The sequence below is a fragment of the Chrysochloris asiatica genome, unplaced genomic scaffold (genome assembly GCF_000296735.1).
Source record: "Chrysochloris asiatica unplaced genomic scaffold, ChrAsi1.0 scaffold00120, whole genome shotgun sequence".
NCBI classification, from domain to species: domain Eukaryota; kingdom Metazoa; phylum Chordata; class Mammalia; order Afrosoricida; family Chrysochloridae; genus Chrysochloris; species Chrysochloris asiatica.
Window position 1 is genome coordinate 4,635,188 of NW_006408638.1, and position 25,747 is coordinate 4,660,934.

The following is a 25,747-nucleotide window of genomic DNA, read 5'->3' on the forward strand; positions in this document are numbered from 1 at the left end:
CTACTCCCCCTATCCATGTCCCCATCTCTACCTTGGTCTCTGGTGTCACTGCTTCTCTGGATAAAGTCTTGCATTCTACTTGTGCTCTTCTTCCTTGATGATCCTAGGGTCCTCTGTTTCTGGACTGTAAGATTAACCACTCCCCTGTTTTTGTTACAAAACTTCTACCTTTATAATTATGACAATCGCAATTAGTCATGATGACAATTATTCACTGTTGAATCATACGAATCTTATCCCCATCTCTTTTCACCAGACCCATCTAGACAAGATGAAAACTATTCAGTGGGAACATTTTCTTTCCCCCACATTCTTAAAGCTATACTCCCTCTTGAAACCTTGTAAACCAGTACTTCATGCCTTTATTGCCCCCTCATTTTATGTAGCCAATGTCTAAGTTGCCTGTCCCTATCTACCCTGTGTACAGAGGGAATAACATTGATAGCTGGTATGAAGACTCCTTCCCTCTCTGTTGGTATTTAGAGTTACTACCTCCATGAGTATAGGTCAGGTTCATCAAATTGTAGCAATTTACCTTTGTTTCCTTTATCCAAAAAAAAATTTATTATTATTATTATTTTTTTTTGTAATCTTCCTCTAGTCTGATTAGCAAGGCATCGAGGCTAGGTCAAATGTGTACTGTCTGCAAGTTTGGGTGTTCTTCTTGTACATCTCCCCTCACTTCATATCAGTTGAATGCTTCACTCTCAGCTCTAGCCCTCTGTGACCATGTCCTTGTCCATGACCTCAAGTGACCCCAGGTCTTACCACACTTTAGACCAACCAGCCCTTCCTCTTCTCTCTCACACCTTCAGATCAACGGGAGTTAATAGACTGTGGTTGAAATCAGCCTATTCATTGCTGCCTTTCCCCCTCTACCACTCACCAGTAGAACAATGTGGTCACCAGCAAGCTTACATGCCTGTTCATGTGTTCCCTTTGAGTTTCAGTTTTAGAGAGGAGTTTGTCCTGAAAGAACTTGATTGCTTGCCTTGATGGCTTCCTGTCGAACAGCTTACTTATTCTTGTAGTAGTCAGTCATGCTGACATTTTTGGTTTGGGTTTTTCCTGATGATTTTTCTTTGAAGATGTATCTTCTGTTGCTGTAGCTGTTCCAGGCTGGTCTGCTTGTTCTTGCTAGTGGGAATGTCCCACCTCAGAAGGTTCTCGATGGGACTCAGGATTCCACCTAAGGTCCTATACTCTGCAAAGGTTTTGCAAGAGGCCTATTTCACTGGGCAAGTTCTAAAACCCCTTTTAGGTATCCCAATCATTTATAGGCTGAAAACAGGTTTACAAGTTTTCTGTAACCATGTTTCCCAACATTCCTTTCTATTCCACTCAAGTGTGTATTTTACAATAGTAGGCAAAGGAAACCAATATTCATAGGACAGTCAAGCGTTTTAGTATTATTTCCCCTCTTCAAACTATGCCTAGATCACTGTATCACAGAGCCCTGTTGTTCCAAGGTTGAGCGTGCATCACTATTTACCTCTGTCCCACTTAGGCCATGCAAACCTGTCTCAGTGTACCCCTATCTATCTTGTTCTTCCACCTCCTCCCCCTTCTTGTATTGTCCTCCCCAATACCAGAACTAAACCCCCCACCCCAACCCCACTATTGTGGTTACCTTTTTTTCCATTAGCTCTTCCCTACATTTAAGACAGTCTATTTTATACTGAAATTTACCTGATCTTCTCATTTCCTGGATCTCTGTTCCTCTGTATTTACCTTCTTTCACCTTGTCATTGTTTTGATCATAGACTGACCTCCCAGATCCTCTGTTCTTATAATTTTATTCTGTTCTTGACTCTTCCATTTGCTGATTGAGTTCAGAGTGATGCTGCCATGTACGTCATTCTCTTGTTGTTGTCTGTTCTTTTTGGTTCTCAGTCCACAGAACTTCCTTTAGGATGTTTTTCATTGCAGGATTGGCTTTGGCAAAATCCCTTAGCTTCTGTTTTTCCTGGACTGTTTTGATTACACTATTGTATTTGATTGACAGCTTTGCTGGGTAGAGAATTCTTGGTTGAGAGTTTTTTTTCTTTCAGGGTTTTATATATGTCTCCCCATTGCCTTCTTGCCTTCATGGTTTCTGTTGAGAGATCCAAGCTTAATCTGATTTGCTTGCCTTTGTATGTTACACTTCTCATGTTGTCCAACATGAATCTTAGGCCTTCTATCCTGTTTTCTGCTTGCTCTTCTATCTTAGTAGTGTTGAGAGATTTATCTTCTAGCTCACTAGTATGGCTTCTGTCTCTTCAGTTCTCCTCCTTTGCCCTTTCAGTGTATTGTCCATTTCTAATATTCTATTATTAATCATTTGGACCTCTCTCTATAGATCTTGAATTGTTTCCAATGCTGTATCTATCTTATTTGATCCTGTATCGCTTTTCTGACTTCTTCCTTATTTTTCTCAACTCCATTGTGAAGTGTTTTGATACATTTTATAATCATTTTTCTGAATTCCTTCTCAGGTATTTCCAAAGCCTGCCCATCTTCCAGTATTGGGTGTAAGTCTACTTCCAGCTCATTTGCCTCAGTCACTTTATCTCGTTTCTGGACATGTGTTGATATGGTCATCTGTTTCTGTTTTTTGGACTTATTCAGGAGTTATCTATGGCCTTAATACTTAGATGGGTGTGTATTTTGGTATTTTTTATGCTTTCTGATTGCCTCTAGATAGATATGATCAGGAGATGGGCTTCCCCGTTTACTCTTCTTCCTGAGAAATTTCAAGATGCCACTGTTGGTCTTTGTGAAATAACGCAGGATTTATTTTCTGGCCTATTTCCTTTTTAGTCTGCCCTGTGCCACTCCACAACCCCCATTCAGGCCTTTTTCCTAGTGATAAACAGTTCAGCTTGTTGTGGCTGTTTTGCACTGCCATTTGGTTTAAGTGGAAACTTTCACTTTAAATTTTGAGGAGATCTATGTGCATGTGTAGTAGAACCTTCTGGGGGTGGGGGTGGGGTGTCCACTCACTCAGGCAACCCCTTTAGTCACCAGAATGGGGGTGTGTAGACAACGAGAGACCAATGAACAGATTTTAAAAAAAAGAAGAAGAATGTCCACACCTTTATCTCCGCAGTTCTTTCAGGCATCTGTAGCTGTTCTGATCCTTTCCCTGTTTGGTCTTGCCCAAGATGGCATCTCCAGGAGCAGCTGAGCCTCTTGAATTAGAAAGCAATGGATTTCTTGCTTCTGCTACCAATTTCCCAAGCTGTAAGCCTTCCAGCATTCTAAATTTTCCTTTATATGTGGTTCAGAGTTTTGAGACCATCCCTGAGCCTGCTTGGTCTGGTATTCTGTGTTGTTGCTAACAGAGGTCCTCACTGCACTTCTACCCAATCCGCCATCTTGTTTGTTCCTCTCACAGTTACTTCTGACTGGGGTTTCTGTTTCTATTTCTCTCTGAAGCAGTGACATCTATATCTAAATTTTGTTTTACTAAAGCCATTAATACTTCGATTGATACTTGGTTGTTTTGGGATGTTTTTTTTAAATGGATAATCTTGTTTATTTCATAGATTGTTAACTTTGTCCCCATACCTACCTAAAACTGGAATTTCTTATTTTCATTCCAGTAATAACACAATTACAAGGGGTCCTGGTATATAGCACTGAGGGTTAATGTGCTGAACTGCAGGGTTGGTTTGAATTGCCAGGTTGGTGGTTCAAGCTCACCAAACTCTATTCAGGGTCTCTATGAGTCAGAACCTACTCAATGGCAGTTAACAACAACAATGAAACAATGAAAGTACAATGGGTGAGCCACTAAAAATTTAAATAGGATTTTGAAGAATGTAGGAAACTCCAGAGTGCAATAAAGATGAGCTGAGATGTGGTGAATGTGTTTTAAGGATTTCTGGTACTTCATCTCTTGCCAGTAACTGAATCTTGACAAGCTAATGCCAAAGGGAAAACACTCAGTTGACTTAGGCCTGTGCACAGGAACCAAAGGACAGGGAAACCCTAAATGTTACTGAGAGCATCCACCCCAGAAGAACTCTACCTAACAGGAGCTCTAATTAGCACCCCACCCCAGTGTTCCTATGGCTGACTTTCTCCTCTGGTGTTCTATTTGGCACAACATGCTACTTGGTCTTGTAGCTAGTGCTTTCTCTAGAGCATATTCAGTTCTTCTCTGCTTCAACTTTCTTTTATTTTCCCTTCAGTGTTTACTGGTGTTTCCTTTTTCATTAATCATGATGCTGAAATGATTCTCTGTAAGCTCCTCTTATCCTCTTAATTTCACCCACCAGGACATTATCTCTAATGAATGGAGCCCTTCACTGGCTGGATGTCCTAGTTCTTTAAGCAAATAAATGTTTTCCATATGCTTAGTATATACCCTTGAGCCCCCTTATAAAGCAAGAACAGGGAAACAGCTGTTTCTCACATTCCTGTAAAATGTGCCCTGTTTTATAGTCCACCATGGACAGCTCTAGTTTGATGTCTGTAATATTACTTGGTGCTTGAAACTGTGAATTTCCAGGTCTTTCATTTCCCTCTCATGTTTGTAATAGAATAGATTAATTCTACTAGGTGTTTCAATGTGTTACACAGGCCATGAGGTCTATTCTATAGTTTGTTTTCATAGCTACTGAAGGAATCACATGGAAGAAAATGCCTTCTTCCTTCAAGCACAACAAAGTTTTTGACTCTTGAGACTAAAATTACATAGTCTTTTTATTCAGTGTTTCAGCAGATGCTTACAGAATGTATCTGCTAGATTCTATACTACAGGCAAAGTGTACAAGGATCAAATGATATCCTGTCCTAGGGGAAGACAGGCACTTAAGATGCACTACAGTGAATGTTCCAATCAAAGGATACCTGAGCTGCCTAACATAGTAGGGGGTTGGCATAGTATGCCCGTGGGCTGACTGCCTGTTTTTATACAGAAAGTTTCTTGGAACGTAGCTATGCTAAGTTGTGTGGCTGTGACAGAGATTGTATGGGCCTATGGCACTGTGGGTTAATGCACCAGACTGCCAAGCCATTTGAACTGCAAGGTCAACGGTTCAAGCTCAGCAGCTGCTCCTTGGAAACCCTATGCAGGGTTGCTATGGATCGGAACCAACTCGACAGCACTCAACAACAACAAAGTATTTTGTATCTGATCCTTTAATTAAAAATCTACATAACCATGGCTTAGAGGAAAGGATCCCTGGTGGCACAGTGGGTTAAGCATCGGGCTGCTAACTGCAGGGTTGGCACCAGCTCCTCTTCAGGAGAAAGATGTGGCAGTATGCTTCCATAAAGATTTACAGTTGAGTATGGCACTGTGGGTTAATGTGCTGGATTGCAAAGTCGTTTTGAATCTCAAGGTCAGCAGTTCAGTCTCACCAGCCACTCTTTGGAAACCCTATACAGGGTCACTATGGTTCAGAACTGACTCTATGGCACTTAACAACAACAACAATAGGGTTGCTGAGTCGAAATTGACTCAATGGCAGTGGGTTTGATTTTGGTCTATGACTTAAAGGATGGAGTACTAATTAAGGTCTTTGGTTTTTTGGTTTTTTGTTTTTAAAAAAAACACCTCTGCCATTGCATCGATTCTGACTGAGAGACCTTGTATAGTGTTTCTAAGGCTGTGAATTTTTAGGGGAGCAGAAAGCCTCATCTTTCTCCCATAGAATGCCTGGTGGATTTGAACTGCTGACCTGGCTGTTAGCAGTCCAGAGTTTATCCTAAAGTGTCACCAAAGAATAGGATAGTGGAGGACAGCCTGGAAGGTTTCAGTATTTTAAGGGATAGATATAAGATAGAGTAAGGAGCTCTGGTAGCGTAGTGGTTACGAATCGGGCTGCGAACCTCAAGGTCAGCAGTTCGAAACTACCAGCTATTCCACAGGAGAAAGATGAGACTTTCTGCTCCCATAAAGATTTACAGCCTCGGAAACCCTGTACAGGGTTGCTATGAGTCGGAACTGACTCCTCGGCACATAACAACAGCAACAACAACAACATAAGATAGAGTGTGTAAAGAGATGAGTTGAGAAGCAAACCATAGTGTGCCATTAAAAAAAGGAGAAAGTGTCCAAAAAGGTAAGTGGATATCAAGGCCAAATGTCCCAAGGCAACTTTCAGATGATGATGACAACAACTGTTGCCTGAGAATTTGCTTTTGTGTTTAGATATACGCTAAGAAGTTACACTCATTATGTCAGAACTCAATATAACAATCCTGGGAGGTAGGAACCATTTGTATCCCATTTTCTAGATGAGCACACTAAGACACAGAAAAATCAAGTAACTTGTCCCAGGCCACACAGCTTTTAATGGCAGAGATTCCAATACCGGTAGCCTGACTCTAAAGAACCTGTAGTTTTAATCCCTGCCCCATATTGACTTGACAGGAGATTTTTGGTGTCCTTAGCAAGAGTAACTTCAGTAGTATAATAGTGAAAAGGATAGCTTCAAACAGGTGATAATAATGTTTACCCTGGGTTAATGATACTGCTCCAAGTGTTTTATTCTAAATCATTTAATCATCTCACCATTTCCATTTTACATATAAAGGAATGGAAACACAGAAAGGTGAACCAGTTTGTCTAAGACCAAACAATTAGTGAGTGGCAGAACTGTGATGTGAAGCCAGGCAATTGGCTCTGGAGTGTGTGTGCTTGACCATGATTTTTAGCTGAGTGTCAACAGGATTTAAGGTCAATAGGATTTAAGGGTGGTGACTAAAATTTCTACAGCCAGAGACTGAAGGTACAGCACCGTAGGTGGAAACAACTTGGTGATTGAGATAGTCTGACTTCTAATCTTGCTTCTCTGCTGGCTTCTACCCATTCCCAGACATTTTATTTCTGCTTTCTCAGAGATCTTGGCCTAAATCATCTCTTCTTCCCTTGCTAGCCCCTGTGCCCCAATGTAGTAACCATTTAGGAAAAAGAAGGAGAAATGAGAAGAAAAAGCTCAATGCTTTCGTTGTTGTTTTTTTAAAAGAATATTGTTACAGTAACCAACACAGTAAGGAGCCCTGGTGGCACAGAGGTTGGAGCATTCTACTGGCTAACCAAAATGTTATCAGTTTGGACCCAGCAGCTGCTCTATGGTAGAAAGATGTGGTAGTCTTTTCCATAAAGATTGTTGCTGTTGTTAGGTGCCATCGAGTTGGTACCAACCCATAGCAACCTTATGCACAGCAGAACGAAACACTGCCTGATCGTGGGCCAAACTCACTGCGGTTGCCACACTTGAGTCCATTGATGCTGCCACTTGGCCAATCCATCTTGTTGCGGGTCTTCCTCTTTTTCTGTGACTCTCCACCTTACCAAGCATGATACCCTTCTCCAGCGACTGGTCCCTCCTGACAATATGTCCAAAGTATGAGAAACCAAGTTTGGCAATCTTAGCCTCCAAGGAGCACTCTGGATGCACTTCTTCCAAAATGGATCTATTGGTTCTTTTGGCAGCCCATGGCACTTTCAATATTCTCCTCCAACACCATAACTCAAAAGTATCAATTCTTCTATGGTCTTCCTTATTCACTGTCCAGCTTTTGCATGCATATGAGGTGATTGAAAATACCATGGCTTGGATCAGGTGTACCTTAGTCCTCAAGCTGACATCTTTGCTCTTCAGCACTTTAAAAAGATCTTGTGCAGCAGACTTGCCTAATGCAATACGTCATTTGATTGACTGCTGCTTCTGTGAGTATTGATAGTTGATCCAAGGAAGAATGAAGTCCTTGACAACTTCAATCTTTTCTCCATTGATAAGAATGTTGTTTATTGGTCCAGTGGTGAGGATTTTTTGTTTTCTTGACATTGAGATGTAATCCATACTGTAGGCTGTGCTCTTTGATCTTCATCAGTAAATATTTTAACTCCTCTTCACTTTCAGCAAGCAAGGTTGTATCATCTGCATATTGCGGGATGCCAGTGAGTCTTCCTCCAATCCTGATGCCATGTTTTTCTTCATAGAACCCAGCTTCTCAGATTATTTGCTCAGCATAAAGGTTTAATAAGTATGGCGAAAGAATACAACCTTGTGGCACACCTTTTTAAATTTTAAACCATTCAGTGTTCCCATGTTCTGTTCGAACAACTGCTTCTTAGTCCATGTACAGATTCCTCATGAGCACAATTAAGTGTTCCGGAATACTCATACTTCGCATTGTTGTCCATAGCTTGTCATGAGCCCCACAATCGAAAGCCTTTGTGTAGTCAATAAAGCACAGGAAAACATCTTTCTGATATTCTCTGCTTTCAGCCAAGATCCATCTGACATCAGCAATGATATCCCTCGTTCCATGGCCTCTTCTAAATCTGGTTTGAATCTCTGGAAGGTCTCTGTCAGTGTATGATTGTAGCCATTTCTGTATTACCTTTAGCAAAATTTACTTGCATGGAATATCAAAGATATTGTCTGATGATTTCCACATTCCACTGGGTCATCTCTCTTTGGAATGGGTACAAATATGCATCTCTTCCAATCAGTCAGCCAGATAGTTGTCTCCCAAATTTTTTGGCAGCGATGAGTGAGTGTCTCCTGTGCTGCCTCACTTTCTTGAAATATTTCAATTTTGCATCAATTCCTGGTGCCTTGTTCTTTGCCAATTCCTTCAATGCACCTTGGACTTCCTCCGTCAGTATCATTGGCTCTTGATCATATGCTACCTCTTGAAACAGTTGAACACTAACCATTTCCTTTTGGTACAGTGACTCTGTATATTCCTTCCATCTTCTTTTAATGCTTTCTGCATCATTCAGTAATTTGCCCAGAGAATCTTGCAACAACGAAAGTCGAGGCTTGAATTTTTTCTTCAGTTCGCCTAGCTTGAGAAATGCTGAACGTGTTCTTCCTTTTTGGTTTTCTGATTCAGATCATTGCACATTTTGTTGTAATATTAGGCTTTATCTTCTCGAGCTGACCTTTTAATTTTTCTGTTCAGCTCTTGTACCTCCTCATTTTTTCCATTTGCTTTAGCATCTCTACGCTGGAGAGCAAGTTTCAGTGTCTCTTCTGACATCCATTTTGATTTTGTCCTTCTTTCTTGTCTTCTCAATGACTTTTTGCTTTTTTCATGTATGATGTTCTTGATGTCATCCTACAACTCCTCTTGTCTTCAGTCTTTAATGTTTAATATATCAAATCTGTTCTTCAGATGGGATATATTCAAGGTCATATTTTGGCTGTTGTAGACTTGTTTTCATTTTCTTTAGCTTCAGTTTGAATTTGCATATGAGTAACTAATGGTCTGTTCCACGGTCTGCCCCTGGCCTTGTTTTCACTGATGATATGGAGCTTTTCCATCATCTCTTTCCACAGTTGTAGTCAATTTGATTTCTATGTATTACATCTGGTCAGGTCCATGTGTAGAGTCATCTCTTATGCTGTCTAAAGAAGGTATTTGAAATGAACAAATCTTTGGTTTTGCAGAATTCTATCATGCATTCTCCAGCATCATTTCTATCACCAAGGCTATATTTTCCAACTACTAATCCTTCCTCTTTGCTCCCAGCCTTTGCATTCCACTCACCAGAAATGATCAATACATCTTGATTGCATGTTTGATCAATTACAGATTGAAGAAGTTGATAGAATTCTTCTATTTCATCCTCATTGGCTTTAGTGTTTGGTGCATAATTTTGAATAATAATGTTATTAACTGGGCTTCCCTGTAGGCGTATGGATATTAACCTATCATAGACAGTGTTGTGATCATGACCGAGCTGCATATGGTTTTTTTTTTTTGACGATGAATGCAACACCATTCCTCTTCAATTTATCATTCCTGGCATAGTAAACCATGTGGTTGTCAGATTCAAAATGGCAAATACCAGTCCATTTCAGTCACTAATGCCTAAGATATCGATGTTTATGCGTTCCATTTCATTTTTGTCAACTTCCGATTTTCCCAGATTCATACTTCGTACATTCCATGTTCCGAGTTTCAATGGATGTGTACAGCTGTTCTCTTCATTTTGAGTTGTGCCCCATCAGCACATGAAGGTCCCGTGGACTTTTCTCCCACGGGCTTTACTGCATTCACATCACAGTCAACTCTACTTTGAGGAGTTAACCCATTCGCATTTTGAGTGTCTTCCAACCTGAGGGGCTCATTTTCTGGCAGTGTTTCTCTGCTATTCATAAGGTTTTCAGTGACTAAATATTCGGAAGTGGTTTGTCGCTCTTTGTTCCTAGTCTTATCTTCTTCTGGAAGCTTATCTGAAATGTGTCCACCATGGGTGACCCTGCTGGTATTGAAAATACTGGTGGCATAGCTTTCAGAATCACAGCAACTCACAAGCCCCCACAGTACAACAAACTGACAGATAAGTGGTGGTCCATAAAGATTTTATCCTTGGAAACACTATGGAAAAATTTTAGTCTATCCTATAAGGTTGCTATGAGTCAGAATCTAGTCTATTTGAAGGCACTCTGTTTTTACCTAACACAGTACAATACCAGGTAGATCAATGGACCCAGATCTTTTTGTATGTATAATCTGAGTTTTAGTTAGCCTTTTCATTACTGAATTGCTTTCTGGTTTGGAGTTTTTGATGATACCATGTATTTTCAGTAATGAGAAGTCTTGCTGAAATCAAGGGGGAATTTTTTTTTTTTTTTTTTGAGATAACATTGATTTTGATAAAATTGTGTAAGACCCATATATTCCCAGTGGTCTCTGATTGGATAGGTGGGGTGAGACCTGTTTCTTATGATTCACACAGTTATATAGGTCCCTGCTAGGTGACAATACATACTATAACATGGGCACTAAACCTCCTTAAAGTATTAAAGAGCAAAGATCTCAGTCTGAGAACTAAAGTGTGCCTAGCCCAAGCCATGGTATGTTCACTCACCTCATATGCATGTAAAAGTTGGACAGTGAATAAGGAAGACAGTAGAAGAACTGATGCACTTGAGTTATGGTGTTGGAGAAGAATACCTCTGGTACCATGGACTGTTAGAATAACAAACAAATCTGTGTTGGAAGAAGTTCTTGAGAACAAGAATGTTCCTCAGAAGCTAGGATGGCCAGATTTTGTCTGTCATACTTCTGACATGTTATCAGGAAGGACCAGCGTCTGTAGAAGGATATCATGCTTGGTAAAGTGGAGGGTCAGTGAAAAAGAGGAAGACCCCCAACAAGATGGACTGGCATAGTGGCAGCAACAATAGATTCAAACGTAGCAGCGATTATGAGGATAGTGCAAAACCAGACAGTGTTTTGTTCTGTTGTGCATAGGGTCACTGTTGGTCACAACTGACTCTACGACAACTAACAACAAGGATAGTGGCATCCTAAGAAACCTGAGAAGTTGAAAATGTTGGTGGGCAATAATGTTCCGTGTATCATGAAAGGGTTAAGTGAAAGTGCCTTCACAAAACAGTGCAGATGGGATAAATCTTTCAGTACTGATGTTAGAGCAATTTATTAATATTTAAAAGGGCAATAAAGTTAGAGCTTCACCTCTTACCACACAAAAAATCTACTCCATATGGATGAAAATTAAAAATAAAAAAAGAAAAGAAAATTAAACCATTAAAAAAAAACTAGATTGAAAATATCTATCGTGGGATGGGAAGAACTTTTCTAAACATAAAGCAATTAAAAAATGTGACTTAGTTGGTTTCTTTATAATTTAAAATATTTGTAAATCAAAAATGAAATAACAGCATTAAAATGCTCATACAAGTTGCTAATGATAGCATTAAAACCTTCATTGATAAATAACAAAGATTAAAATCATTTTAGTTATACATGGCTAATAAAAAAAGTAACATATGTAGTCCCACTTGGACTCATAAAAAGGACATATCTTTTCATAATATAATTTCCCTTCTAGAAAATTATTCTAATCATAAATACATAAAACTTTATACATAAAGATATTTATTGTACCATATTTATAAAGGCAAAATTTTAGAAATAATCTATGTCATGATTGAAGAACAAATGAAATATCATAGTGCAGGCAAGTGATGGTTTCTTATCTACCCATTGCCACTGAGTCAGCTCCGACTCGGAGCGTAAGAGTTTAGGACAGAGTAGGACTGCCCCGTGGGGTTTCCATCTTTACAGAAGCAAACTGACACATCAAACAGCTGACCTTTTGGTTAGCAGCCAAGCACTTAACCACTGAGCCAGCAGGGCTCTTTGGTTTGTTATATAGTCATGAAAATGTTTTAAAGACATGAGAAAATGTTTATGATATATTAAAGTATATATCATTTATTTATGCTGTATAATCCCAGATATATAAAATTGCCTATGGAGTCCTGGTGTGGCACTGTAGGATAAGCACTAGATCATAAGGTCAGTTTGAATTGCAAGTTCTGCAGTTTCTCCTTGGAAACCCTATATGAGTCAGAACCGACTTGACAGCACTTAACAAAAACAATAAAATGTATGTAGATATATATACCCATGCACCCAGAGAGAATAAAAACTGGAAGTAATGCATCAAAATTCTAAATGATATATATATTTTTTAATGTTTTATTGTGAATTATGTAATCATTTACATGGGAGAACATTAGTTTTACATTCATTCTATCGTATATCATTTCATTGCCATGGTTACAATCCCCTCCATACATCAACAACCAACCAAAAGGTATACCCTGCAAGCCTGCCCCCCACACCCCCCAGGTCATCAGCACACAGCCCCTCTCCCTCTCTGGATCTAAAGTCTCCAGCTGCTCCATCTCTTCATGTCATCATCTCTGCCTCCATCTCTGGCATCACTGCTTCTCTGGATAGGGTCCCGCTCTCCGCTCTTCTACCTTGATGGTCCTAGGGACCTCCACTCCTAGACTGAAAAGTTAATCACTCCCCTCCTTTTGCTACAAAACATCTACCTTTACATTTCCAACCCTCACAATAAGTCCTAAAAACAGTTATTCACTCTTGTAACACAAGAGACCAAGCTCCATCTCCTTTCATCAGCCCCGCCTAGACAGATTGGATACTACTCACTGGAGAGTCTACCTTCCTCCAGGCCCTCTGGATCTCAGTTCCCTCTTGAGAGCTTGTAAGCCAGTCACTTCTTGCCCCACCCCCTACCACCACATTTTGGGTAGCCAATGTCCAAGTTGCCCATCCCTGCCTATACTGTGTGTGGAGGGGGTGGGAATGATCCTTGCTGTAAGAATTTGTTTCCTCTTTTGAGCTCTACTCTACTGCATCCATAGGTGTAGGTCAAGTTCATCAAATTGTATCAGATTACTTTTTTTTTTTTTTTTCATCTTCTTCTATTTTCTTCTGGTTGAGCTCTGATCATCCAGTCATTGAAGCCAGGTCTAAATGATATTTTTTATTGAAAGACCATTATAAGTAATTTTTGCTTCTTTCTACTGTCCTATATTTTCTGACACCTCTACAGTGAGTATGTATTATTTTTACATCAAGGAAAATTGTTCTTAAAAAACTCTTTGAAAGTGATGATTCTACCTAATGAATAATCAGTATAGTGTTGACAGAGTCCCTGAGTGGTACAGTTTATACATTCAGCTGCTAACCAAAATATTGGAAGTTCAAGTCCACCCAGATGTGCCTCAGAAAATAAGTCTGGCAATATGCTTGTGAAAAATCAGCCATTGAAACCCTATTGAGCGCTTTTCTACTGTGGATATACCTGGAGTCTCCATGAGTTGAGTCAACTTGATGAGAACCAGTTGTTTCTTAAAATTAAATTTTTCTGAAGCGGAGTATGTGAGCATTACACCCATCTTTAACTAGTCACAAGATGTGCATTAAGGGCATACATTAAGTAATCTAACAGCTACTTGAAATCTCTATGAAGGCTATAAGGTAGTTTTAAAAGGCAGAGTGTGCTTTTTCATTGTAATGTTTGTCTTCCTTGGGATCATACTTTATAATAAGGGGAGGGTATATAGCAGGTCTAGCTGAAGTTTCATGGGCTCTTTCCTCTTGAAATTTTTATTTGGAGAACATGCTATAACTCCCATATCCACTAATAGGACCATGTTCACCTATATTTTTCAAATACCCTATCCCTTTATACTTCAACATTCTACTTTACTCCAGCAATCTAGACATGTCCAGGGTGTATAGCATTTTAAGGAAGAAATTGGCCGGAACCAAAATAGAATCATTAAATTACAACAGTATGACTTCATTAATCTACAAATGAGAAAACTCTGGCACAGCGTCCGTTCACTTGCCCAAGAGCACAAAAAAACTAGAATCTACGTTTTCTAGGATATTGTTCATATGTTCTATAATGGCATTTTCCAAACTGGTAAACAGAGCATTGTGCAGGAGTATGGTAAAGGGTGTACTTGAAAAAGCAGTGTTCAGGGACCAAATATAACTGAGGAAGACTTTGTCCCCATACTCTCCATTGTATAGTCAAGGTGTGTGTTGACGTAGTAAAGAATTCCTGCGACAAGAAAACCCTTTTGCCTTCATTTCCATAATGTAATTGAAAAGAGAACACCCTTATCAGTGCACACCTCGGCACTTGCTGCAAAGTAGTATCCCACTGATGGATCTTGGATTCTTAGAGAATACCAGAATGATGTTTACTTGTGCTTTATAGACTATGCAAAGGCTGTCAATTATGTGGATCATGATAAACTATGAATAACATTGCAAAGAATGGTATTCCAGAAAATGGTACTGTGCTTATGAGGAACCTATACATAGACAAGAGGCAATTACTAGAACAGAACAAGGGGATACTGGATGGTTTCAAATCAGGAAATGTGTATGCCAGGGTTGTGTCTTTTTACCATACTTATTCAAGAAAAATGTGTTATCGGGTTTGGAGAAAAATTCATTAACAACCTGCAATATGCAGATGATACAACCTTGCTTTCTGGAAGCAAAGAGGTAATGAGGTAATGAAATTCTGATAAAGATAAAAGACTGCACAACCTTCATTATGGATTGCACTTCAATGTAAAGAAAAAAAGCAATTGGACCAATTGGACCAATAGATGACATCATGATAAACAGAGAAAAGATTGAAGTTGTCAAAGACTTTCTTTTGCTTGGATCCACAGTCAACGCTCATGGAAGCAGCAGTCAAAATATCAAGCAATGTATTATATTAGACAAATCTCCTACACAGACCTCTTTAAAGCACTCAAGAGTAAAGATATCAGTTTGATACACCTTGGTATCTTTAATCACCTCATATGCATGTGAAAGTTGGACAGTGAATAAAGAAGATTCTAGAAGAATTGATACATTTGAATTATAGTGTTAGAGGAAAATATTAAAGGTACCATGGACTGCAAGATGAATAAACGAATCTGTGTTAGAAGTAGTAAAACCAGAATGCTCTTTAGAAGCAAGGATGGCGAAACTTTGTCTCTCTTACTTCGGAATGTTATCCAGAGGAACCAGTCCCTGTAGAATGACATCATGGTTGATAAATGAAGGGTCGATGAAAAAAGAGGACTTCCCCCAAGCAGACATACTGGCAAAGTGGCAGCAGCAGTGGGCTCAAATGTAACAAGTATGTGTATGGTGTAGGACGGAGCAATGTTCCATGCTGTTGTTCATAGGATCCCTATGAATCAGAACTGTTTCAACAACACATACAAAAAACAGCATATTAATTACCTGAACAGTTAAAGCAGAGTCATTATTTTTAGCATGCTTTCACATCACTTATTCATTTTCTTGCCTGTCTCTGTACTGTCATGTTTCACAGATAACCGCATGGCCAACACTAAATGAGTGTTGTATCAAACAGCCAGCAGGGCCAAGAGTATCACATAGTTCTCCCAGCACCATCCCAGATGAAAGGGTTAGCAGCCCCTAGTGACTCATGTCCGAATACACTTTGCTTTGGTCAGTGAACAAACAATATGCTGTTCTTAGAAAGGGTGTTAGTTTAAAAGAGTCAAGAAGAGAGCTAGTTACCAGTATAATCTTTCAGATTTAACATTATGTTAGCATATGCTTTTCTTGTATGTCACGAAACACTTGGCAAGCAGATGACAGCAGGTCAAAGGGCACAGTGGAGGTATATTAAATCTACCCTGGATTATTTTGCCATAACTATTAGAAATATTACTTATCTCAAAATGTTAAATCCAGCACAGATACTAATCCAGATGGGATGTAGAAAGAGCAAGCATAAGCCAGGACTAGCCTAGGCAACCCATGATACATTTTCTCCCCCAGTTAAAAGCCATCATCTGGGGAAGGAAACAAAAATAGGATAGGGAGGGAAGGGAGAGGCACTCATACATATTTGGACTAATTGGGTGTTTTGGAGGTGGGGAGAGTGGGCTGCTTGCCATATGTAGTTGCTTTGCCCCAAAATGAGCCTTTTTCTAGTGTACATAGTGAACATGAATAAGAACATGTAACGTTACGTTAAACTGGTCTCTGTCCACAAGGCCTTTGTAATTCTAGTACCTAGAGACCAGTACACCTCAGAGCTACTCTAGGAAGGGAACTTTGGGGTTTTTTCCCCAAGCTATAGAGGCAGTCCTGTATAGTGTTTAAGAACAAACTCCAGGTCTAAACTGCCTAGATTTGGCACTATTTGTATTTTATTAACCTTGTGTTTCAGTTTCTCCATCTATAAGCAGATGATAAAAATAGTACCCATCTTCACTGAAGGGATTGCAGCCATGTAATGATGCAAAGTATATGATTTTCTGAATGTAAAATTGATTATGTGCTCTATAAACCTCACTCAGTGCACAATAAAAAGTTGGAGGCAAGGGGTACCTGTGGAGCACAGCTCTACAAAAAAATTAAAAGTATAACAATCTACCATTAAAAAAAAAAAAAATGGTACCCATCTTATAAGATTGATGTAGAGCTCAATGAGTCAATGTATGCTTTGCACAAAGGACTGTATAAAAATTGCCGTCATTCTTATTTTCCGTTCTAAGAACAGAGATTCACATGTCAGTGCTTTCAGATGTTTTATTGTTCTTCTTATGTACTGTTGAGTTAAAACCAACTATAGTGACACTGTAAGGCTGTAGAACTGCCAGATAGGGCTCCCAAGGTTGTAATCTCTATGAGAACAGACTACCACATCTTTCTCATGTGAACAGCTAATGGGTTCAAACCATCAACCTTTTGGTTAGCAACCAAGTACTTTACCACTACACCATCAGGGCTACTTGTATCAAGTATGCTCAACCAATTAACATAACAGTTATTTTAAGGCCCAGAATTCCACTGCCAGGATCCATGGCCCTACTCACCTAACTCCAACTGCACAGGTGGACCAGAAAATACTCAAGACTACAATTGAAGTCATGTAGCCCAAGTTTTTTTGGTTTTGTTTTTTCTCATTAATCTAAAAACAAAGTAAGATAAGAGGAAAAAGAAAATGCATAACAGAGAGCAAGGAGGTAGCTGTTCTGTCTAGAATTGCCCTCTGATCAATCTTTTAACTCTCTTATAGCATATAGGCAGGCAGGCCTTGCAGCACTCTGGTTTTGGCATTAAAGGTCCTTTCCACGTCTGCTGCAGCAGACCAGGCATCAGTGTGGTCACAAGGGGAGTGTTCTAGTGGGAGGTCAGGCTTCTGTGGTTCTCAGGGCCTTGCCCCAAGTGGGCTGGTGGTTCATGAGCACACACTGAATTTTTATCTGTGAGTCATGCAAAACCAGATTTTAGCCCAGAACCTTTCCTGTGTGTATTTTAAGAAATAAATCATCACTAACCTAGAGCAGTCACACTTTTGAAAGAATAGTCATCATGATTTAGTTCTGCTGACATGTAATTAGCAGCAAAAGTTTTGTAGCATTGAAACACCCCACAAAAAGAAGGTAAAACATTTTTCTTCAGCCATGTGTTTGTGAGACAATCTTGTTGGTCTTGGGAGTCCGTGGGTAGTACAAACTGTTAACGTGCTTGGCTGCTAACTGAACTTTTCAACGTTAGAGTCCACCCAGTTGTTGTTAAATGCTGTTGAGTCCGTTCCAACTCAGAGCAATCTTGAATAGGGTCTCCAAGGAGCAGCTGGTGGGTTTGACCTTGCAGTTAGCATTCCAGGGCTTATCTTAAAGTGTCACACCAAGATGCTAGAGTCCACCCAGAAGTGAGTTCCTCAAAAGAAAGGTTTGGTGGTGTACTTCCAAAAACTCAGCCATTGACAGCACAGTTCTGCTCTGACACACATGGGTCATCATGAACCAGAATCAGCTCGTTTTGTTTTATTGATCTTAGTACTTTTTCTCAGAGTCTCAGGACTTATAGAGTGACTTCAGTTCAAAGTTTGCCATCTTACTCCACATTTTCTAACTTTAAGTTTTTCTATAGGAACTGGTCATTTATTTTGTAAATGAACTCTGGATTCCTTGCTAGGGACATCCTCATCAGCTATGAAAGCAGAAGAATTATTGGACTGCACATTAGGCTGTTGCAATATTTATGGAGTATAGTCCTGGTGTGGTGCTGTGGGTTAAAGCGCCAGACTGCAAAGCTGTTTGAACTGCAAGGTTGGTGGTTCAAGCTCACCAGCTGCTCCTTGGAAACCCTATACAGGGTCGCTATGGGTCAGAATTGACTTGACAGCACTTAATAACAACAACATAGATCTCTGGTAGCGTAGCGGTTACGAATCGGGCTGCAAACCGCAAGGCCAGCAGTTCGAAACTACCAGCTGTTGCGCGGGAGAAAGATGAAGCTTTCTGCTCTCGTAACGATTTACAGCCTTGGAAACCCTGTGCAGGGTCACTGTGAGTCGGAACCAACACAACGGCACATAACCACCATAGATCAGGAGTGACTAAATAAGAGAGGAAAAGAGATAACGTCCCCACTCTTCATTTCAGTTCAGAGTGACCAGAAAACTCCTGTGAATCAACACACGGAGACTTAACGTACATTCTGTACATTGCTGTGTAAAATCTTTAGAAAAGAGATCTTCAAAAGGCTGAGATGGAGAAGGCAGACCATACTCAGTTTCTTGCTGTAGTTAAAAGAGTAAGAAAGCAAAAAGGAAACGACAGTGGCTAGGAACAGCAATTAGGAGTCCTGGTGTGGTGCTATGGGTTAATGTGTTGGACTGCATAGTCCGTTTGAACTGCAGTGTCAACAGTTCAAGCTCACCAGTTGCTCCTCGGAAACCCTACACAGGGTTGCTGTGGGTCAGAACCAATTAGATGGCACTTAACAACAATAAGGAACAGCACTATAAAAGAAACTGGGAAACACATAATGTCATGCTAATGTAAAATCTGATACACCAACCTGGGAATGAGTGATATGGTTCTGTACCGCCACCTGGGCCCCACGACTGTGGCCTGGGAAGGCCAAGAGCTCAAGGTGGAATCTGCCTGAGCTGCTCTGAGCTCGCCTCTCAAGGCGACCAGGAGCCCTGGATTGTGCCTGATTGTCTCACTTTCATCTTAGATTTGGTTCTCCTTCTTTTCTCCTTTATTTCTTTTCTCAGTGAAAGTTGGGACTACTTGCTGATTATAACCCTGAAATAGTCCTATAGGGAAGGTGAACTGGAACTGGATTTTGGAGGATGGGGTTACACTTTGATAGAAAAGGAGAGGAACAATATAAAGGGAGAGTGGGCCTTCTGAACAGTCAGAGTCAGTGAGATGAAGTCAGATAGCAGTCTGGTTATTCTTTGGAGTGTCCTAATGGAGTACAAGGTTTTGGGCTGTTTTGTTGTATGCATTGTGTTGTGTCGAGGCACAGGTTTAGAAGTTATTGTGAGGAGTGTGTAGAAACAGTGAAGGATGGGGCTTCCTTTGCTACACAGCCCCTGTTATGTAGGTGAAGTCAGAGTGAACGCATGACCTTCTCTTGCTAGGCTTCTTGCTCCTGTTCCTCTCTTCTTCTCCCCTCCACTCCTCTCCCCTCCCCTCTTTTTCTCCTCTCCTCTGGGATCTGTATTGCTGGCTTGGACTTAAAGCTTTCACACAGCTCAGTCTCACGGTCCTGCTCTTTGGATGTGGGAATTGTGTTCTTTCCCCGTGATACTGGTGGGAGTCTCTTAATGAGCTGGGAACATGGTTCTTAAAGACTAGTTCCCGGCCCTGGTTTTCCTGGCCAAATAAAACATTCTGGCTCCTAGGGATGAGTAATTTTAGCAAAACACTTTAGACTGTTTAAGTACAGCTGTGTCTCCAATATTACTTTTCAGTGTCTATAGTATAGCTATCCCAGCGAACTGCAGACTACCTCTAGAAATACAGAAAACCAAAAACCAAGCCTGTCGCCACTGAGTCAGTTCCAACACGTGGTGACTACATGTGTGCCAGAGTGGAACTGCACACCATAGGGTTTTCCAGAAGACTCATAAAAAAGTTAAATTGAACTAATTTTAAAAAAAAAATAAGGTCACTGTATATTAATACATAGAATACTTCAACAGGAAGCCGTAACAACTCTAAATTGTATGTATACACTTAATACTATGGGGAGCACAATAAGCACTGGGCTGTGAACTATAAGGTCAATGGTTCAAGCCCACCAATCACTCCATGGGAGAAAGATGAAGATTTACACTCCGGAAAAGACGTACAGCCTTGGAAACCCTATACAAGGTCACTGTAAGTAGGAACCAACTCAACAGCACTTAGCAACAGCTACCCTAAATGAATACATTTTATCAAATGCATTTGTTTTATCTATTGCAATGACTAAACAATTTTTGTTCTTTAGTCAGTTGATTATTATCATCATTATTGTTATTATTACAACATTTTAAAACTATAAGATCTAGTTTACCCACTAACCCACTGCCATCAAGTTAATTCCAACTCATAGCAACTCTGTATAGAGTTTCTAAGACTTAAAGTCTTTATGGGAGCAGAAAATCTCATCTTTCTCCCACAGAGTAATCGGTGAGTTTGTACTGCCAACCTTGTGGGTTAGCAATCCAGTGTTTATCCTACAGCTCATTATGTACATACTAGAAAGGAAGAAATAATACTAAATAGATGCAGGTGACAGTATGGTATCTACATAGAAAATACAAACGAATACATAGCAATGTACCTGGCCAGGGAAAAAATGTAGGTTTTTCTAGTTCTAAAGCATATACAATTTGGAAAGCCCTCTCTTGGAAACAGTGCAAACTTACAGACAGTAAATTGCATTCAAATGATGTTATTTTGAATGAGAAAGCAATAACAACTTACAATTCTAACACAGTTGACAAATATCACAGGTATCTCACAATCCAAACAAATAGCATAGTATTTTCATTAATAGACTGTCTGACATACCGCTGAAGTATTTTTTACTGCATTTTTTACTGTGAACGCTTTGATTACTTATTCAAATGATCACAATTTTGTAACAACTTCTATTAAATGCATAGACTGATAAATTCATCTTTCCTTTAGCATGGTTGACTGGATTTTTTTTATTAATGAAACTGAGATGTATGTAACAGTTGATTCAACTGACAGACATCTTGTTTACAGTACTGCTACCAACATGAAAGGAGAGTTGATACAGTGCTGTGTGTTAAAGCACTGGATTGCAAGGTCCGATTGAACTACAAGGTCAGTGGTTCAAGTACACCAGGCGCTCCTTGGAAACCCTATACAGGACCATTAAGGGTCAGAACTGACTCGATGGCACTTAACAACAACACCAACATAAGAATTCTGATAAATTCTGTGGCACTCATTCCCATCAAATAAGAGGCGGGAAAGGTCTGGTTTCTGTTGTAGAAGAAAATATCTTTACTCTAATTAATTCACAACAATAACATCATAATATCCAGTTTAAGGATGCCACACAAACATTTGCCCATACTTGACATCATCTCAATACAGTAAGATATCCTCTTCCCACGGTGATTCTAAAGCAACAAGGAAGCAATTGATGGAAGAGAGGCTTAACTGGTACTTGTAAATGCTATACTGTCACAATCAATTATAGTTGTATACTAAATGAACTTGATTATGAGAGCCGATTTCCCATTTCTTCAATTTGAACTTGATTACACTTATCCATTTGCAAATCTGTACTCTTCAGCACCTCACTGAAACACAAAATTTGAGGTCACCCTTGTTCTGGGCACACTCCAGAAACTGTTTAATCACATAATTACAAGGGCCAAATTGCTGCTGGTAGGCTGATTGAGTTTCCTGAGGCTCCTGGTAAGTGATGGCAGGTCTTAGGGGCTCAGCATTACTTCCTCCACTGAAGCCTCCAGTGATGGCAGGGCTCAGCATGTGCACGGTGGCAATGGTTGCTGTCTGGGCCATCAGACCTGGCTGCCATAGTGTAGCAGCAGGTGAGTCCATTTTACTGACAGTGGGGTCACTGTTGGCAGCTGAGGTGCTGGTGCTGGCCTGGAGAAGGCTCTCATCTGAGGTACCCACCTGGTTGGAAGGTCCGTGTGGGAGGGCTTCTTTCCAGGCAGCATCATAACTGTGTGGTTGACCAATTTCTAGATGTGTGAAACACTGAGGTATTTGTGTGGTTTCTATACAAGTATATGTAATGCACTGTCTACTATAGTCCATTTTGAATAAGCAAAAATTAGTACTTAATTCTCTACTTATAATTTTACACTTATGATGATTGGGAGAATTTTCCACAGACTAGTTTCTTGTGTCATACATGCCAAACCTGGTGCTTCCTCCACTTCCTACAGTTGTAATGACATTAGTGTCATGATCTACAATCTCTGGCTTACCCCTTTGTATCAGAACATCTGATGATTTGGCACAGAGTAACAGGAGTATTCCCGGAAGCATTCCTGTACTAGGATTATCTAGCAATAATTTAAATATAGACAGAAATGACTGCAAACCACACAAATCTCCCATTAAACTCAAGCCAAATGTGCATCCAACTCAACTTCCTCTTACTGGTTGCCCAAGATGTGCACAGCCACTCCAACACCACTCACTATGGGATGTGTGACAGAAGGAAATTCCAAATGGAAATAGATTGTAACATATTGTGGGTAAAGTATCTTCTTTTCACTATATGATCCTATGGCCAAGGTCCTCCCCAGAAGTGGTCATGTAAATAAGGGCCCTGGAAGCTTATGCTGGGAAATTGAACTCTCTATATTGCCAACCTCAAGGTCATCAGTTCAAAACTACCAGCTGTTCTGGGGGAGAAATAAGAGGCGTTCTGGTCCCGTAAAGATTTACAGCCTCAGAAACCCTGCACAGGGTCGCTGTGAGTTGGAACCGACTCCACGGCACACCACCACCAGCATCATACTTCAAACCCAGAGCCCTGCTGTGGCACTGTGGGTTAATACGCTGCACTCAATGTCTGCTTGAACTTCAGGATTGGAGGTTCAAGCTCAGCAGCCACTCCTCAGAAACCTTACAGAGTCGCTATGGGTCAGAACTGACTCGACAGCACTTAACAAAAACAACGAACTTCAAACCTACCAGCCACTCCTAAGAAACCCTATACAGGGTCGCTGTGAGTCAGAACCAGGGCACTTAAAAACTACAAGGTACTTCTCAAGAGGAGTGTAATATCTCTATAGGATAAGCACTGGACTGCTAACCACAAGGTTGGTAATTTGAGCCCATTTGCCACTCCATGGTAGAAAGATGAGGCTTTCTACTCTCATAAAGATTTACAGCCTCAGAAATGCTATACAGTGTCACTATGAGTCAAAACTGGTAAGATGGCACTTAACAACAACGTAGTTCTCGAAGTTGCAATCAACTGGATGGCAATGAGTTTATTTTCAAAAGAGGGAGAAGGCAGGGATGGAGGAAATAGATGTTACCTATCCTTATATTTTAAGGAGCTCTGGTAGCGTAGTGCTTACGAATCAGGCTTCTAACCGTAAGGTCAGCAGTTCGAAACTACCAGCTGTTCCATGGGAGAAAGATGAGGCTGTCTGCTCCTGTAAAGATTTACAGCCTCGAAAACCCTGTTCAGGGTCACTCTGAGTCGGAACTGACTCCAGGGTGCTTAACAACAACAACATCTATTTTAGCTTGTTCTTTTTTGCCATGGAATGAAACCAATCATTTAACCACTCCTATATCAAACCTGCAATGCCATTTGAGCAAACACTTTGGATTTGCACTGGATTGCAAAATCAGTTTGAACCACAAATTCAGCAGTTCAAGCTCACCAGCTGCTTCTCGGAAACCCTATATAAGGTCGCTATGGGTCGGAACCGACTCGACTGCACTTCACAACAATATCAAACCCAGAAAGTCTGATTTTTTTTTTTTCTTCTTGTTTTAATTTCAGAAGACTTTCCAGGAAGTTGGGGAGAGTTGGCACTGTCATGATGACCGCTCCCTGGCCTGCACTGACCATGCAGACTGAGTGGCACAGGCCTGGCCCCATTGCCTCAATTCCCAGCAGTCCCGGAGAGCCTGGGTGTCAGGGGACAGTCTGGATGGATTAGACACTTGCTCCCTATACTTTCAATAGTCTCTTAAGTGGAAATCATAGAAATGGCAGCCTCAATTTAGAAAAGCAGTTCTTTTTCTGTTGAAGCAAAAAAAAACAAAAAAAACCACTACAGTCTAAGGAAACAACTAATTTATTCAACCTACAGTGAGATGATCTCATCTTATATGTTAAAAGGTTTCAGATGAAATGATTTTTTTTTTTTTTTGGAACAAGAAATAACTATTTAGAACATTTAATGACTAAGATATTTTAAATACTTCTGATGGACTTTTGTTACATAAGAGTCACATACCTTTGAAAATATGCTATTTATTTTCAACAAGATTCCTTAAACACTGACTGGGTTCTGCAGTTATCAGGTTCTGGGAAATGGAGGATAAAAGACTAGAGTTGAGAAGTGTTCTTTTTTAGGAATGTTATGAGATTGGTGTTGGCAGTTCTTTCTTGGTAGGCCATTCCTATATTAAAGTCATTTTGTGGAGTTAATAAAAGGATATGAGGAAACAAGAACTCTAAACTAGTTCTTTTTGAAGAGGGGCTTATCAATTGTTGAATCATTCAACAAATATTTATTAGGTACCAACAATATGCCAGTGAATGGGTTTAAGCACTAATGATAAATACATTAGTGAACAAAAACTTTAAGGTTCTTGCTTTCATGGTGCATATATTCTAATAGAGTCAAAAAGAAACAAATAATTAAATTATTCACTATATGAAGGTGGTGATGCTAAGAAATAAGTAGATCAGGATAAAGGGGATTAGGAATGCAAAGTGAGTTATAATTTTCCATATGATTGTCAAATAAAACAAAGTACACATACCCTTGTTGTTACTGCTAAGTGCCGTTGAGTACGTTCCAACTCATAGCAACCCTGTATAGGGTTTCCAAGGTTTTAGATCTTTGTGGAAGCAACAAGCTTCATCTTTTTTCTGTGGAGTGGCTGGCAGACTCAAACCACAGACATTGTGGTTGGCAGTCCAGTGTTTATTATATGGAGCCATCACGTTTCCACACGTACCCTTGTTGTTAAATGCCATTGAGTGGGTTCTGACTCATAAGCACCCTGTATAGGGTTTCTGAAGAATAGCTGGTGAGTTTGAACTGCCAACCTTGTGGTTAAAACCAACCTTGTGATCCAGTGCTTCTCCTACAGTGCCACACCACAACTAAATATATCCTTAAATGCAATAAATTCACTGCTAGAAATGTATTCTTAGAGGTAGATTTTCATAAATAACATAAAGGTACAAATGAAAAAAATGTTTATATTTGCTGGGGGAAGGAAACAATCTAAGAGTCTATCAATAGGATGTTGTTGTTGTTGTCAGGTGCCATCGAGTCGGATCCGACTCATAGCGACCCCATGCACAGTAGAACGAAACAATGCTCGATCCTGGGCCAACCTCACCACCGCTGCCACCCCCGAGTCCATCAATGATGCCA

General features: G+C 40.1%; 1 protein-coding gene and 1 pseudogene across 1 annotated transcript in view; one reads left to right on the plus strand and one right to left on the minus strand.

Moving 5' to 3' along the window:
* The window catches only part of LOC102815990, a 42,932-nt pseudogene extending 20,808 nt beyond the window's left edge, over window positions 1–22,124 (minus strand).
* LOC102816377 (uncharacterized protein C3orf26 homolog) overlaps window positions 22,123–25,747 on the plus strand; it is a 43,612-nt gene continuing 39,987 nt past the window's right edge. The window contains exon 1 of the mRNA XM_006868645.1: window positions 22,123–22,186. Within this exon, the coding sequence (XP_006868707.1) occupies window positions 22,123–22,186 (64 nt within the window). The remainder of the gene's footprint in view (window positions 22,187–25,747) is intronic.